The following is a 16,726-nucleotide window of genomic DNA, read 5'->3' as shown; positions in this document are numbered from 1 at the left end:
AGCTAAAAAGACGGCAATGAATTGTTGACTCGGTGACTACATCATCACATATATTATTCTATCTGAAACTTCATCTTCATGCAAGCCTTTCTTTTCAATTACACATATCTATATATGCAGTAAACTAAAACAAACATGAGTCGGGAATGTACTCTAAGACCAATCAATGGCTTACCAAAAGATTTGGATTGTCATCTCCCTCTACCTCTCAGCCATATCAACCATTTTTCACCACCTCAAATCCTTTTTCTTCAAAACAAACTGGGATTCCATCTTTTTCAGAATCCCAGATACCCTCGTATCCCTATACTTCAGACTATGCGGTCTATCTCCTTGCACCGTTGACATTGACGACCAAACCACAGTCCACTTCTGGACCGCCAACCACCGCCGGTTCGATAAACCAAGCCTGGTTCTGGTTCACGGCTACGGCGGCAACTCCCTGTGGCAGTTCGTCTGTCAAGTGGGTCCCTTGTCCAAGAAGTTCAACGTGTACGTGCCGGATTTGCTGTTCTTCGGGAAGTCTTACACGAACCGGTCAGACCGGAGCGAGTCTTTTCAAGCCAAGTGCGTTATGGAGGGGCTGAAGAGGCTGGGCGTGGACCGGTACTCGGTGTACGGTATTAGCTACGGCGGCTTCGTGGCGTACCGCATGGCAGAGATGTGTCCAGAGACGGTAGAGAAGGTTGTGATCGTGAGTAGTGGGGTGGTGTGGAATGATCAGCAGAAGGAGGAGTTGTTGAGGAAGAATTCAAACGCTTTGGAGATTCTTGTAGCGAATAATCCACATGATCTACGGTTGTTAGTGAGTCGATCGATTTACAAGTATGATGTTTTCAAGTGGGTTCCTGATTATGTCCTTCAAAAGCTCATTGAGGTGAGTTCTTCTTTTTCCGTACTATTGTTTTTGGATTAGGTGAACATTAATTTAGAGTTATACATGCATGCATATAGGAGCTTCAAATATCAAATGCGTTGTGAAGCTATAGTTTGTGTTCAACACTAGCGATTGTTGATCATGATGTGTGTGAAATCTATATACTTACATTAACAATATTCACTATAGACACATGTGAACGACTATTTTCAGTTATTGTATCATTCATGGTGGTGATTAAAAACATCACACACATGCGATGCATCTAAAGATGAGAGTGCTATGGTTGGAGTCGATGTAAACAAAAAATAGATAGAGAGCGATTTTTAAGTACCATAAGAAACTTTATTTTTACTTTTGTTATATTTGGACTTTCCAGGCGAACAAGGAAAATAGAAAGGAAAAATTAGAGCTATTGGAACACTTGGTGGCAAAGAAAGCAGATCCAAGCCTTGCTATCCTAAGTCAGGTAACAAAAGTCTTACTCAAAGTTTTTATGTTTCGTTAAGCATGCAATTGGCATGGAGACTAATGCTTGCAAGCAACTTTGTCTTCCATTTTTAAAAAATGAGGTTTTATTTGTAGGAAACGCTAATAATTTGGGGTGATCAAGATAATGTCTTCCCACTTTACATGGCCTACCAGTTGCAAAGGTATTTATCGAATTGAATATTAGAATGCTATTAGCTAGAGAAAACTTATTTTACTTTTCAATATTTGGCGGACAATACAAACATTGTTTTTGTTTTTTTTTTGCAGGCACTTGGGCCCCAAATCAAAACTAGAGATTATCAAGGACACAGGGCATGCAGCAAATTTTGATTCACCGGACACAATCAATGGATTGATAAAGTCATTTGTTTTGGGTGTTTAACCCTTCATTGTTGAAAGTCAAATGATCAAAAACACATATATTAGAGGTATTCTGGAATAATTTTTGGTTCTAGGTTTTTTTTTTTTTTTTTTTGGCCAATGTTCTAGTTCTGTTAAAAGTTAAAACATGGTCTTTATAGCTAAACCAAACATTGTTTGGAGTACATATGATGAATAATATAGCCTGTGGCTTGGCTTGGAAGTTGGAACGATACATATGGCTAGCTTTAGCTAATGTTTCATTTTTCTCTTTCGTTGAAATGAAAATGGAATCACAATTATTGAAACCAAAATTGTTTCGTAGTCGATCATGGGATAACTAATCTCAATTCTTTTAAGGATAACATAGCTTGCTTCACAAGCAAGGAGTACTACTCAGCCGGGACTAATTTAAAATTCTAGTTGAAGTCTGGTTTTGTAAACTAATTAATTAACTAGTTGTTTGAGTCGCTATTCTACGTGATATAATTAATTGTTGTAGTATTATTTTTGGCTTTTTACAAATTAACAAAGTGACTCAAGTGAAACTTCATTCACACGGATGAAGACGCCGTCGATGAGAGAGCTAGATGACGAAACGGTGCGCAACATGGCCATTGGAGCTGTCTTCTCAGACTTTGGTGGGAGGATAGAGTCACTTGATTTCCATATATAGCAAACAAGATTTACTAGTTACAGCAAGCAAGGATGATTCTGCGTGACTCTATGACATTGCAACCGCTAAGTTGCTAAAGAACTCATATCTTAAGAAACATGGAGCAGATCGTATATGCTTTACAGCCTTTACTCATCACCCAACCTCAGTTATATACTAGAAAATGCACCCGCGCGATGCTGCGGGAATATAAGCAATATTGTTTGATTCAATGCTACTGAATTTAGAAACATTGTTATATTACATTGCTACATTATATATTATATATTGTTTTACATGTTCAAAATTCTGGTAAGTTAGCCAGATTTCAAAGTTAAATATCCTAACAACAGTAGGTGTCTATGTACAAAGTCTGATTCGTCATTTGCGAAAAATGATAAGTGCTCCGAAATTTCAGCTGAGCTGTTGTAATTGGAAAACATAAGTAATAATGTCAATCAATAAGAAAGAGTGATTATTTGGTTCTGTAAATTGAAATCATTGAAATGGTTTTGTATGGAGTAAGCACAAACATTAATCAATAAGGCATTGGAATGTAGAGATGGATTGTGTTACCTATAAACAACCAGCTGCATATGACGTGATCAGAGCTCTGCAAAATACTGATGTGAAGTGAAACGTATAGTGCAATGAGTGTTGAGATATTTAGCAATGTGAGTATACTATGTTATAAGATAGGAATATAACTGATTTCAACAATAACTAAAAATAGGAATCAAATTCTCGAATTATCAGAAAAACAAAACGGACCTTACTAACTTTTGTGTAGAAGTCTGTGGGGAGAATGAATCAAGGGGGTTTGATTAAAATCCAAGTGACATCCATTAGCCATAAATGCTTTCACCTGTATATTAACATCAATCCTCTGATATTATTGCTAATATGCCAAAAATTCAACTCAAAGTAAATAAATTGTCCTCACCTTCAATGTCTTTGTCACTATCAAGGTCTTTTTAGGATAAAAAAAAAACTCATCATTTGAGCCCTTGTGCCTAAAAAAGGCAGGGCCTCATCATTGGCTGTAAACATCCCATGCATCAACCATAGTGATTTATCATATCCCTGTCATAAAATTTTATATGCAGGGATCAGGTTATATTTCTTATCGATCAAGGTCATTGACATAATATCAGGTTCGATAAGTTTCAGAAACTGGAAAACTAACCTGCACATTAGACACAACCATTTGAGCTCCATGCATCCATCCAACATGTGGTTGGTAATTTGAGGAGGCAACTTTAAGTTTCTATGGGGTAAATCCTTAGAATGTTCCTCTGTGTGAACCTAGAGATTATAACACAACACCAAGTAAGGGCAAACTTGTAATTGAGGGAGACAGCAAGGGCAAAAGCGCCACTTCATTTTGCACAGTGATGAACAGTTAACCAGGCTTTAGATATATGTATAATATGCTCTTCAAGATACAATTGGATTCTACTACCGGAGAATCTGAATCATTGCTGTATCTGTCAATGTATGATAATCGATGCCTTCCATATTTCAAAGGCGCCCATATGGAGAGAATTGTTTCTCTTCGTATGTCACCTATCACCAATAGCTTCATGTCCGGTTCATTGGACCATAGCTTCAGAATATGGGATATTCGTGTAAATGCATGCCAGGGAATTTTACATGTTCGTGGTGGTAGACCTGTGACGCACAGGGCCTTTTCAGACTTTGGTGGGAAGATCAATTCACTTGAATACCGTTGTGTTATTTTTTTTTTTAAAAGGAATTTGAAACTCAGTTTATCTAGGTTTAGTTCCACACCCGGTTTCATCAATTTTTTTTTTTGAGTCCTTGAACCAAAGCACTAAAATAAGGAAAAATTATCTCACCTATCCCAGCAACAGATTTTTGTTCCCACATACACAATTTAATAACAAATGACCATTTTACCCTCAAACCAATTAAAGAATTACAATCACTGCCATCAACATCAATCTCTCTCCTCCCGATCTCTCTCTCTCTTCCGGATCTGAAACTCCCTCTCTCTCTCCTCCTGATCTGCAAAGCGCCGATGCCGACTGCACCTACTACCCGAAACGGGCCGCCCACCATGGCCGTCGTCGGAGCTTGGAGCTTTCTTTCCAGCTAGTGTCGTAGGCGGCGGAGCTTTTCTCCGGTGGCGAAGAGACTCGACGGAGACTACACAACGTAAGATCGGAGCTTTCTCCTGCGTCTCCATTTCTCCTCGTGTCTTTGATCTGCGTCTCCATATTCGGATCCATATCCGAAGCTCCACGCGCTAGTAGTTTCATCCGGGCTTTGCTCCGGGTCGGGCCCGGGCGCTGTCATTCAGGCTGTATTTTATTTTATTTTAGGGTAAAATGGTTTTTCTGGGTGCCAAATCATTTTTTTTTTCATAAAATGGGGCAAAAAGGCTCAGAAAAAAGAAAAGAAAAAAGAAGTTCTATTGCAGGGCAATAAAGACCTATTAGGGGGCAATACATGTTTATTAAAAGTCTATTAGGGGGCAATAAACTTTTTGAATTGATGTAATCTCCTCATTTTTTTTTTCTTTAATCCAAGTTTTATTTGTCTAATTTTAGGAAAATTAGTTCTCATTTCGGTGGCCAAAAGTTCTATTGGGGGGTAATAGACGTCTTTTGGGGGGCAATAGACTATTTATTGCCCTCTATAGACGTCTATTGGGGGCAATAAACCTTTCCCGAGACTTATGAGATCTCCGACGACCTCTTTAGGGACCTCCGACGTGATTTTCAGAAAAGTCCGGTGGGCGGCAGTCGGTCAAGGAATCCGGCGAAAGTTGGCCGGAATCCGCGTGAAAGTTAGCCGAAATCCGGCTATCGGTGACTGAAATCCGGGGACCGATGACGGGGCTCCGGCGAAGTCTCATATAGTTTCTCTCTCTCTCTCTAAGTAACAAAGGGTGAAAGGGGTAGGGGTAAAATAGTCTAAAAAATAAAAAATTTAAAATGGGATATTAGGGAAGGACTTCATTAAAGTATTTTGGGTAAAAGAGAATTAAAAACACTTAATAGGGTGTGGGAAAAAAATCTTTTTTTTTTTTTTTGTCTAAGATGTCCATCGTCTCGGTTTCTCTTTACCATAGGTCCATAGCAAATCCCCAAAACATTGGGCTAGGCTTAACCTGACTGAGTTGCAGAGTACCATTCCAATAGCTCCAAATTGTTTGTCGAAGGAAGAAAGTACTAAACCACCCATGGTTTTTGAGTGAAACTACAAAAGAACCACCATCCCGATTCCCACACTTTATTCTCCGCCCGCCAGTAACCTCTAAACCACCGCCACTCTCATCGCCACATGTAGAAACCACCACCCCCAATGTCGTCGAACGAGCATACCATAGCCTCCCTAATCTCCCAGCTCGTCCTCTCCTTAGACGGCGCCGTTTTGGGCACCATCGTCGCCTTCGCCGCCGTCGATTCCTTCCTCAACTTCAAATCCACCACCTCCGCCCTCCGCAAGATCCGCCAAGCCCCCTCCGTCAAAGTCTCCGATCTCCGCTCCCTAATCCACGAAGACTCCGACCAACCGCAGCCGTCCGGTGCCTCCAAGCTCGTCGTCCTCCGCGGCCGCGTCCAAGCCACACCCGACGCCGACGGAACCTACAAGAGCCTCAAGTCCAGCCCGATCATCAACCCCGATAATAACGAGAACACCACCATCGACGCCGTCATCGTTCAGAGGACGCAACGGGTGCGTTTAGCGTTTTTGATTTTCGTTCTTGCTAAGCAAGTTTCAGTTCTTGATTTCGTAAAATTGAATTGGGGAATTTTGCTCTGTGAAGCTTTTGTATAACGAGTGGAAGGGTTTTCTTTGGCGGACTTATGATTTGAGAGCTAAATTGGCGAAGCCTTGGAGAGAACAAGAATCCAGCACGATCAAAGTGGTAATCAAGATCGTTTATGTGTGAATTTTGCTAGGTTTGGAGTGCATATAAGAGTTGTTGAAAATGGAAATTTCGATTTTACTTTGTTCAGGTTCCTTTTGTTCTTGGTGAAGCTGGGAATTCCGATTTCGTTGTTCCGAATTCCGATGGCTTAGGACATCCCTTGCCTCTTGTGACAGTTTATCAGCAAAAGCAGCTCTTTAATCCTAGTCCCTTTACATTCCTGCAGAAAATTTTTGGTCATGATTACCCAGTGAGTGCTGTGCACTTTCGGTTATTTGCTGTAGTGTTTTATAACTTGACATTTTCGTTACAAATTTCGTAATGGGAATTCTGTGTTGTGGTTTTGAAGATCGGTCTGCAAGATGAAGAAAAGGTTCTTCCATTGGGAGTCGAAGTCAGTGCTGTTGGTATCTGCAGTTTCCAAAATGGGATACCGGAAATCAAGTCATGCCGTGATCTTCCCTATTTTATGTAAGGATTTTATTTTAGAGATGTTCTCCTCAGTATTTTAGTGGATTGTAGTTGGATATCTGTGACTTCTTCTTTTGTGAATTGTCGGGGATTTGTGATGATGGCAATTGGCCTTGATGCTGTTAATTGTTGTCAAACTGAGACTCGAGACTTCGGTTCACTATTGATACCATGAGGGTTACCATCTTCAAAAATATTTGTTATTTATTGCTCTATTTTTTGTTTATTTATTTTTTGTTCTTTAAGATTCTGATTATTTTATTTACTATTTCCATAACTTGCCCTGATTGGTAATATGTGGTTGTCGGAAGGTGAATTGTTGCTCAAGAGTTGACAGTCCTGAATGAGTTTTAGCTTGTTTATACTTTGTTGGTCTATGTGTATGAAGATATTAATCGATCATGTATCTTGCAGGTCTTTGATGGATAAGGATGAGTTGGTTCTACATCTCGAACACAAGACAAACACATTATTCTGGTTTGGGGTTGGTTTTGGTTTGTTGTCAGTTGGAATCCTCTGCTATGCTGGTGCAAGGTACACTATCTCATGAAAATGTTAATTCTTGTATTTCGTTGTACTTGCAGATTCCTGTTGAATCTCGATAGCTATTAAATATCTCCTACGCTAGTATAAAGAATCACCTTTATGGTGTTAGGAGATTTCACTGTTGAAATTCCTATTGTTCCTTCTACGGGTTTATTGAGCGTCAAGTTCCTAATTTTCTGCTTCTTTTGACATTTCTATGGTATGTCTTGCATGAGCTGGAGTTGTAGCCTCAATTGACTTATTTTTAACCTAACCTATGTCTTGGTTCCCCCACTAGAGAAGGAAATCATTCATTTCTTTATTTGCCTTATTTCTTAGATCTCTATAAAACAGGTGAATAAAATACAGTCTAGATTTTCCTCTCATACTGTCCAATAGTGAGAGAAAATTGGCTCATAGAAACAAAAACTGCTGGTTAAGCTGCAGCCTGCTTTCTTTTGTTCCCCCCCCCCCCCCCCCCCCCCCTTTCTCTCTCTCTCTCTCTCTCTTGTTGTTTCTTGCATTGATGATCACAATAATCAGGAGTTTGTGTCAATAAATGAATTTGGCAAATATCGTTTTCAGGAATTGGCACAAATTTAGAGAATGGAGGCAACGAAGGCAGCCACAGCAAGCAAGCGATGCAGCTGGAACCATTGCTGATCCTCAAATTGAAGCAGAAGATGAGGAAGTAGGGGAAGTACCTGATGGGCAGTTATGCGTCATCTGTCTGATGAGGAGAAGACGATCTGCCTTCATTCCGTGCGGGCATCTCGTGTGTTGCCATCTCTGCTGCATATCCATTGAGCAGAGCACGTCACCCAAGTGCCCGGTCTGCAGGCAGGAGATCCGCACTGCAATGCGCATATATGACTCTTAGTTGTAGTTTTCTAGTATTAGGATATACGAGGAAGTTGCGTGTAAAGTGATTGTGGATAGTTGACATGGAGTAGTTTCCTCACATGAGTTTAACTGTAGATTTTGAAGGATTTTTCATGGAGTAAAGCTGCATGTTACGTGTATAACATTTGGATTAGAATCCTGTTCATTTTGTCTTCTGAAGCTTATGGGAATCATAATTGGAAGCATTGAGAACTCGATGGCTGATGGAGTGATCACCAAAATTAAAGTCCCACATCGAGCATGAGGACTATCCTCTTTGCTCTTATAAGCACAGGTAACTCAATAATTTGTAACACCACTGGACAAAGCGATTGGGCTGCGATTCTTGTATAGGAATCAGGCCCAGGAAAGTCCCCGGGCCACTATCTGCAGAGATGCAGGCCTGGAAACAGGTAAACTCTGCTGTGTTGGAGTCCTATCGTGTAATGCGATGAGGCTGAGACATGTGTGGAGCCTTATGGGCTTCAACCCAGAGTATCTTGGCCGATTTGTACAGTTATTCGCTTGGTCCATTGGACTAACTGAACGGGGCTTATGCTTCGGTGGTGGAAATTTTTTTTTAGTAGGCCCAAGCCCTCATGAATTCTCGGTTGTGTCAGAAATTGCAACTATATTGCATAGGAGGTCGGCAGAAATAATTTTTTATTTATTTTTTAATTGAAGTGAGATTTTGATCCAGAAATTGTGACACGACTCAAAATCTGCATGAAATAAAGCGGGTTGAACCCGAACAGTTAAAAAGAGAATCATTTGTATGTCAACCCACTAATAAGAAATCAATCCAAGTAACCTGTTCATTAAAAGGATCGAGTCCGATTGTATGAAATTTTCATATACAAGACTAAGTAATCTCTTAACTATCTAAGGGTTAACGTCTTAAATGAATTAAGTGGTGAAGTAATGTAATATTATTTCAAGATTTCATGCATTTTTCAATTAAATATCTTAAATGAGTCTAGTGGTGACCCGTTTATATTGTTTAAATAGGTTATCGAATTCAACCGCACAAGACTTGTTATTAAATGGGTTAGGTCATTGTGGATCACCCGTTTAATAAATATGTTGAGTTTGAGTTTGTATATTTGATACTATTATTAAATGAGTTGAGTTTGAGTTTATCTATTGTTACACGTTTAATACCTTAACACGACCTCGATACGTCCTGACCCATTGACAGCGTCTATCATTATTCGGAAGTAATTGAAACAATGCTTCAGTGGTGGTAATTTGGTGTAATATTGTTTTCTCTCTCTTTTGTACCAGAAATTTCAACAATAGTAAATAGGAGATTGGAAGATTTAAAATCTTCTTTGAAAATATTCATATGACTCTTAACAACGTCATTGTAGTAGCTTTAAGAGAATTGAAGATTTTGATCCGAAAATGTATGTTGGAATACCATTATTTGTCTAGAAGTAATTGAAACAATTTCACTCCCCTGAATTCATTTTGCCTTTATGAGAGTTTAAGTTGTTTTCATCTTCAATCGGAAAACACCAATCGAAACAATTCAACACCCTTGAAATTGTTTTCTCTTTTTGAAAGTAAAATTATTTTCATACTTGAGCCAAAATATGTTAACCACATGATGTGGTAAGGTTGGTCGAGCTGCCTAGCATGGAACCCCCATGTCTAGAGTACGAGTCTTAACTTCCACCAGTTTGTGACTAGCAAGTTTGAGGGGTCTTCGAGTTCGTGCACCTGCGGTGGGGAATTAGTCTGGCTTTGCTGGATACCCTCGTGGACATTGGTCCGAATACTGACTGGATGAGTGTGTTACTAATTCGCTAACGTAACCGAGGTGACTTGCTACCTCACTCCCGATCAAAAAAAGAAAAAAAAATGTCATATATACTTCTCGGTTTATCCAAGCAAAACGAACCCAAACCAAGCCAACAAAAACCAGATTCCATCTGTGGTTATACTATGTAAGCTACAACTAGCCCTAGCCTTAATCATCAGCTAGTTTGAATAGACAATAAGCTTCATCACTCTATATGGAATTGGCAAATCACAAAGACCAGTTAAATTAAACCAACGAGAAACTAGAAGTATACAAACTCTTACACTCTTTGAAATTAAGTTCATATGATAAAGGATACACAACAGTACTACTGATCATAACTTACTTGGTATCCATTCTTCCACAATGAACAAAATGAAACAGGCTGACCCTTCCACCACAATCCTGCACACCCATCTTTTTCATCCACTCTCATTTCCCAATTGCTATCATATTTCCTCAACAAGGCTCTCCCTCCATCAATGGCATCCTCACCAAAAACCTCCCCCACGAACCCCACTCCCTTCATTCTCTCACACCACTTCTCCTTCCCTTCATTCATCTCGCCGCGGTTGGTCAATGCCTTTGCTGCCTCCCCTTCCATCACCCTCCTCTCCTCGCTCTCACGCCCTTTGAACGCGGCGCTAGTGGAGTCTAGAAACCTCCAGAGGTACTCCACTTGCCGTGAGAACCCTGTTGCGAAATCCCCACAGCTGTTGCAGCTGCATTCCATGTTGTTCTCGCTTAATATCACCCCATTTGGCTCCATGTTCCTTAGAACATTCAAGAATTCGGTTCTTTCATTCGGAGGAGTATTGTGGTTCAATTGATGCAGCCTAAATTGCAAGCAAACAATCAATGTCTCATCACTAGAGGCATCAATGACTTGAGAGTTTAGTGTCTGCAATGGCTGATTGTCGAGACGGTTGATCTGTAAATTGATGTTCATGGATTTTGCGAAACCGAGAAGTCTAGCAGAGAAATTGTCACCAGGAGGACCAATAGAAAATGGTGCTTCAGAGTTTTGATCATTCTCGACTGTGGAAGGTGCAATGACTGTGATTTTCACCAATGGAGGAGGCCCACCTGGACGGCGAGTCAAGGCTTCAAGCAGAGTCGGCCATTGCATCCCGTGAGAAACCCCGATGTCAACAATGTGAAGAGTACTAGCTCGATTAGGCTCACCGGCGAGTACTTGTAGTATTGAAGAGTTGGCTATGTTGTTAGGGAAAGCAAACCATGGACTCACCTCGTAGAATTTCAGCAGAGACTTTTGAAAAAATCTTGGTTCTGTTGAAGAAAACGTGACAACAGGTCCTACTGAGGCGGAGGCATTGGGAGCAGAGGAGGAAGAATTGGATGACAGGTGGTGAGTCAGCGCTCGGAGACCGTGAGCTGCCAAGCGGTGGTTGGCGTCGCCGGTGAGGGAGGCGAGCTCGTGGAGGACGTAGAGGAGGTGCTGGACACGTGTCAGATTCCCACCAGTGATGGCTGATGCACAAGGGTTGAGCAACTGCTCTGCCCACCTCCCTTCCTTGCTATTACCGTTATTACAGTTATTTCCAGTACCTTTCCCTGTTCCTTTTTTGTTACCATTTGCTCTCTTAACCGGCGGTGTGGCCACTTCATCGGATGCTTTCTTGACATCGTTTTCGTCCTTGTTGACCGGCCGGCCGGTTTTCGCCTTCCGGTCAATGTGTGAGGACGTTTCCGAAACCGGGCCGTCCGGGGATTTTCGCTTCTTGGATGAATCCGATGATGGCAGCTGAGTAACAGGGCTGACTGGATTTTCTGCTACGGCAATGTTAGCGTTGTTGGCGAGAGAATTGGTGTTGGCATGAATGAGATCTTGGGTTTCATCCCACCATTGATAACCATTCGAGTTGTAAGGATCGTCCAAGAAAGATGGGAAGAAAGAAACCGAGTCCTCAAGCCAGTCGAGGATCTGTTCCGAAGTAGGGTTCGGCTGTGGGACTTCATTAGTGGTCATTGTGAGGGATGCAAAATATGAAGGATGAGTTTGAGAAAATGAGGAAGAAGATGAAGAGGGTTTGAGGGAGGGTGACAAAGTTTGATCATTGACCAAATGGCAATAGTAGTTTCTTGGAAGAGACAAATTAGGGCATTTTGTTAATGTTGGTGTGCTGTTAATTTGGAGGATGTGATGTTTTATTAAGCAACTCTTATGTGTTTTGAGTGGTTAACTTATTCTTTGGCATGTCGTTGTTTGAAAATGGTGAGGAGCTGGGTTGAGATATTTTGAATGGTCTTCTTCTCCAGACGGCAGATTCTGGTTTTGTGAATAAAGAAATTGGAAGTCGTTTGTTTGTTACTGCTTCGTGATGTTAGAGAGGCTCTGAATGTGTTTGGTTTTGTCTTAATAGCCAGTTGGATCATTTTTTTAATGCATTATGTTTCTCCCCTGGTACTAGGAATTTTAATACAATGTTAGTGTGGTATGATCTTGTAGTGTACGAGAGGACTAATTAAAGAATTTGATAGCTTTGCTTCACTGGAAACCAAATCCTCATTCATGTCACATTGTAAGGCAGCTGCACCATTTTTTGAATTGAAAGCTTTGTATTCAATCTTATACTCATTATAACCAGTGACATTGACTTATGATCTTAACCATATTGTTATTTATGTTAATTTTCGTCACAATGTATGATTTCAATTCAATATCAATCAAATATGACATATAGCTATTTATTTTCAGATCTGCATGCCTGGTATAATTTTGCATCCGTTTTTGAACTTTAAAGGTATTGGATATGCTTCAGTAGTTCAGTGTTAACTTTGAAATGTAAAGTGGATCCTTTTGAACTAAGTTACTTATTTGATTCTGTATTCTTTTGACCTTGGAAGTCTATTCCCATGCTTCAGTGTTTTATTTGAAAGGGAAAGATGGATCAATATGTCCAAATTTGGTTTGAGAAAAATTGTTCAGGGTCAATAACTCAATACTCAAGAAAATGATTGATATTTCTCGCTTACCTGATTATTGTTAAAGTGTATTCTATTAGATTAACTATAATGGATTTTGGTTCTAACTTAGAATGTATGATATTTTTGTAAGAGCTTTGTACTTTGTATATAAACATCTTTAGTTAGAATGTCAATTTTTTTGAAACGGCTTGGTTAAGATACCGGCTTCTGCTCAAAACTTCATCTTTTTTAAAATATGTATAGTCCGGATAAAACACAAATTTTTATAAGGGTAATGATGGAAAAGGTCACATTAGAGTGTGAAATGATAAAAAAGTCACCTAGTTTCCCACTTGATAAAAAAGTCCATTATAAATTGTTAGTAATACTAATTTAGTACTTCTGAATAATGAGGTGATGTTAAAAAAGGTCAGTTTTTAAGTTTTCTGATTCCCATTCTGCCCTTAAAGCCATCTCCCTCTATCTTCATTCTTCTTCTCCTCCACACACACAGACCGAGAGAGAGAGAGAGAGAGTGTGTGTGAATGGCGAAGAACAACGCGTCGTTGAAATCGGTGGACGAGTTCTTGAAGCGGTGCCAACAATCCGGCGATTCCGCCTACTCTGCTCTGAGATCAGTGTTGGAGCGTCTCAAGGATCCGAAAACCCGAACTCAAGCTCGGATCTTCCTCTCCGACCTTCATAAGCGCTTTCCTACCCCCCACCGGAGCTACACTCTCGGAATGGTCAGTCAATTTTTCCAGTAATTAGTTAACGGATTAATTAAAAAAAAAAAGATTCCTCTCGAAAAATGATTCAATTTTATGTTTTTGCCGTTACAGATCCGATTCTATTGCCTACAAAACCAAGGCAGTGGCGCTTCGCTCATGGCTACGTTGTCGTCAGCCGGACGGAGCTCTCTGGCGTTTTGGGGATCGATGGAGTTTGATTAGTGCCAGTTGAGTGTTAGGTAGCAGAAAGTATCGGACTGGGTTAAATAGAGCAGGGTTCTGTTCTCTGTTCGTGTTTTGACTGAAGAGGGATCTAAGTAAGAGCTCAACGGTAGCTATTTTGATTCTGAGCATGCTCTCTGTTTTGGGTTTCTGAGAAAAGTTGAATTTGATTTGTGTATTGATCATGATCAGCTGATTTTCAATTTTGGTGAATTACATGAATGGTTGTTACTGTGCTCAAAGTATAGTCTTCCATCAAACAGAAATTACTAGTGAAGTAGATATTGTTTCTGGTAGTTTTGGGGCACTTTGTGTATTGTGGTTACTGTTTATCTTCTTGTGGAGCTTGTTTTCTGGAAATAATGACATAGTTGTCTATTGGATGTATATAAAGTCTTGACTCTCGGTTTCAGGTTGAGCTGTATAAGTTACTGTCAAGCATCTTTCAATTTGTTGGGGTCCTGATTTTGACTCTCTAGCCCTCATATATTTTGGAAAAAAATGTGAGTAAAGACGGTGTTCAATTTTGCAAGTACTAATATCCACACTTTATATATAAGTGATTAGATTATGTTTGATTCTGGTTCTTGAACTGTAGTTTTAGCTAGCTAGATATTGCAGTTTCCTAAGAGATTTAAAATGTGTATTATATAATTGAAAATTGTTCTAATACCTGCTCATGTTTCTATTATTGATCTTTCATGTGTTGGGGCAATTGTCTCGTTCTTGGGTCAGATGGTTATTCAAGGTTTCATTTACTGAGGTTGGAAACTAGTAAAACTGGAGTCCCTCATCACCAACTGCCTTGCAGAGGCTGAGTTGGAAGTAAATCTAACTTTCATCATGTCTTTTGCCTTACCTAACACAATTCTATCACATCTAAAGGAGTGGTTTAGTGACCAAGGAGATATGAATTCTGATCAAGCTTGATATCTTCTTGCAACTTTGTTACTGTCTCAAGAAAGCCCCCAGTCTTAAGTATTTAGTAACAAATGAGTTCTTATCTCTTAAAGGAGAAGTTGAAATGTGTTTTTGGTGCTTTCTAAGTTTTTAGTAACAGTTTGTTCTTATTGTCCCAAGGAAAAGGTCAAATTTGTTTCAAGACTCCATTTACTGATTCAATCTCTGGTATCTTCTTAATAATGTTTGGCTTTAGTAAACAATGAGAGATATATGGTTGAACTAAAGTTTTGGATGAGTTGCCTGTTCACCATCTTAATAATGTTCACCAGCTTTTCTGTGGCTTTATGATATTTTTGTTTATCTGTTTCAGGTTCGTCGAAGCCAAACTATAATTTGGTAGGGTAGTTTGGTGCGCCCTACAGAATTAAGTTCAAAATTCCGCTTCACCTTTGTACTGATCAAGTATTCAAAATTTGAATGAATTGAATGGGCACGGGAACCTCTTTTGTTCTTCTGAAAGTCTGAGAAGTAAATTTTCTTATATTTACTCTGACAGAAGCCATAGGGTTAGTCATTGAAGAGGTAAGTTTCTATGAGTGTTTATGCAAGTTAAGATACGGTTGCAAAGCAGTTGTTTCAAACTAGTTTGTTGAGTTTCAGAATATTCTTCAAGCAAGCCATGCATCTATCTTGTAAGAGACTGGTTTCAGGTTTTGAAACTAGTATGTTCAGGTGACTGAACTTTTTCAAGAAGGAATGCTAGAAGATGTTTGATTACGGTACCAAAAGATCTTAAACTAGTAAGTTCAGCAAAATTGGTTTTGTTCCGCTCTCATATCAGTACCAGTATCCCATCAATTATCTTCAAGGTCAACATGTCCTAGCAAAAGTTGGGGACTTTAGGGCTGTTATGGCCTCTAGATGCTAAGTTACCAGATGCACGTACTATTCTTGGCTGCTTGAAATATCGAGAAAGAAAGAACATGGCATTAACCAATCTTCAATGGACTAAGCACCAAAAATTTTATAATTGGTAGTCCAAGAAGTTTAAATATCTGACGCCATTACCAACACTCCTAAGTGCCACATGTTTGCATCACTAAACAAGGTTCCAGCTGAATTTAGAATGAAGTCAGTGTTAATCACATGTCAGTAACTAAGTAACTGACCATGTCAATGACCAAGTAACTGTCAGTAGCCAAGTCATAAGTTAATAGCCAAGTCACTGTTAATCACATGTCACTAACTAAGTAACTGACCATGTCACTAACCAAGTAACTGTCAGTAGCCAAGTCACTATTAATCACATGTCACTAACTAAGTAACTGACCATGTCACATTACATGTCACTGACAATGTCACTAACCAAGTAACTGTCAGTAGCCAAGTCACAAGTTAATAGCCAAGTCACTGTTAATCACATGCCACTAACTAAGTAACTGACCATGTCACTGACCAAGTAACTATCAGTAGCTAAGTCACAAGTTAATAGTCAAGTCACTGTTAATCACATGTCACTAACTAAGTAACTGATCATGTCACTGACCATGTCACTAATAGAGTAACTGTCAGTAGCCAAGTCACAAGTTAATAGCCAAGTCATTGTTAATCACATGTCACTAACTAAGTAACTGACCATGTCACATTACATGTCACTGACAATGTCACTAACCAAGTAACTATCAGTAGCCAAGTCACAAGTTAATAGCCAAGTCACTGTTAATCACATGTCACTAACTAAGTAACTGACCATGTCACTAACCAAGTAACTGTCAGTAGCCAAGTCACAAGTTAATAGCCAAGTCACTGTTAATCACATGTCACTAACTAAGTAACTGACCATGTCACTAACCAAGTAACTGTCAGTAGCCAAGTCATAAGTTAATAGCCAAGTCACTGTTAATCACATGTCACTAACTAAGTAACTGACCATGTCATTGACCAAGTAACTGTCAGTAGCCAAGTCACTGTTAAT

At 39.7% G+C, this 16,726-nt stretch overlaps 3 protein-coding genes across 3 annotated transcripts; 2 read left to right on the top strand and 1 right to left on the bottom strand.

Moving 5' to 3' along the window:
• The first annotated feature begins 137 nt into the window (after positions 1–137).
• Positions 138–2,028, top strand: LOC133741450 (uncharacterized). Its single transcript, XM_062169342.1, has 4 exons — positions 138–877; positions 1,257–1,346; positions 1,463–1,530; positions 1,637–2,028. The coding sequence occupies exons 1-4, from the start codon at positions 167–169 to the stop codon at positions 1,749–1,751; spliced, it is 984 nt and encodes a 327-aa protein (XP_062025326.1). The 5' UTR covers positions 138–166; the 3' UTR covers positions 1,752–2,028.
• A 3,510-nt stretch (positions 2,029–5,538) lies between these two features.
• LOC133741441 (E3 ubiquitin-protein ligase SPL2) lies at positions 5,539–8,379 on the top strand. The gene is made up of 6 exons (XM_062169336.1): positions 5,539–6,089; positions 6,181–6,282; positions 6,374–6,535; positions 6,635–6,756; positions 7,171–7,290; positions 7,867–8,379. The coding sequence occupies exons 1-6, from the start codon at positions 5,715–5,717 to the stop codon at positions 8,159–8,161; spliced, it is 1,176 nt and encodes a 391-aa protein (XP_062025320.1). The 5' UTR covers positions 5,539–5,714; the 3' UTR covers positions 8,162–8,379.
• A 1,348-nt stretch (positions 8,380–9,727) lies between these two features.
• On the bottom strand, positions 9,728–12,093 carry LOC133741430 (protein NODULATION SIGNALING PATHWAY 1). Its single transcript, XM_062169328.1, has 2 exons — positions 10,314–12,093; positions 9,728–10,001 (listed from the first exon to the last, which is right to left on the bottom strand). The coding sequence occupies exons 1-2, from the start codon at positions 11,955–11,957 to the stop codon at positions 9,999–10,001; spliced, it is 1,647 nt and encodes a 548-aa protein (XP_062025312.1). The 5' UTR covers positions 11,958–12,093; the 3' UTR covers positions 9,728–9,998.
• Between the last annotated feature and the right edge of the window lie 4,633 nt (positions 12,094–16,726).

This window comes from Rosa rugosa, chromosome 1 (genome assembly GCF_958449725.1).
Source record: "Rosa rugosa chromosome 1, drRosRugo1.1, whole genome shotgun sequence".
NCBI classification, from domain to species: domain Eukaryota; kingdom Viridiplantae; phylum Streptophyta; class Magnoliopsida; order Rosales; family Rosaceae; genus Rosa; species Rosa rugosa.
Note: the sequence above shows the minus strand (reverse complement) of the source record. Positions and strands in the feature narration are given on the sequence as shown.

What these genes read in the sequence shown, in the direction of transcription:
- LOC133741450 (XM_062169342.1), top strand. Translation starts at nt 167, where the DNA reads ATGGCTTACCAAAAGATTTGGATTGTCATCTCCCTCTACCTCTCAGCC. An exon ending in TCCTTCAAAAGCTCATTGAG is followed by an intron (nt 878 to 1,256) that starts GTGAGTTCTTCT and finishes TGGACTTTCCAG; the next exon opens with GCGAACAAGGAAAATAGAAA. An exon ending in GCCTTGCTATCCTAAGTCAG is followed by an intron (nt 1,347 to 1,462) that starts GTAACAAAAGTC and finishes TTTTATTTGTAG; the next exon opens with GAAACGCTAATAATTTGGGG.
- LOC133741441 (XM_062169336.1), top strand. Translation starts at nt 5,715, where the DNA reads ATGTCGTCGAACGAGCATACCATAGCCTCCCTAATCTCCCAGCTCGTC. An exon ending in TCGTTCAGAGGACGCAACGG is followed by an intron (nt 6,090 to 6,180) that starts GTGCGTTTAGCG and finishes TGCTCTGTGAAG; the next exon opens with CTTTTGTATAACGAGTGGAA. An exon ending in CGTGATCTTCCCTATTTTAT is followed by an intron (nt 6,757 to 7,170) that starts GTAAGGATTTTA and finishes TGTATCTTGCAG; the next exon opens with GTCTTTGATGGATAAGGATG.
- LOC133741430 (XM_062169328.1), bottom strand. Translation starts at nt 11,957, where the DNA reads ATGACCACTAATGAAGTCCCACAGCCGAACCCTACTTCGGAACAGATC.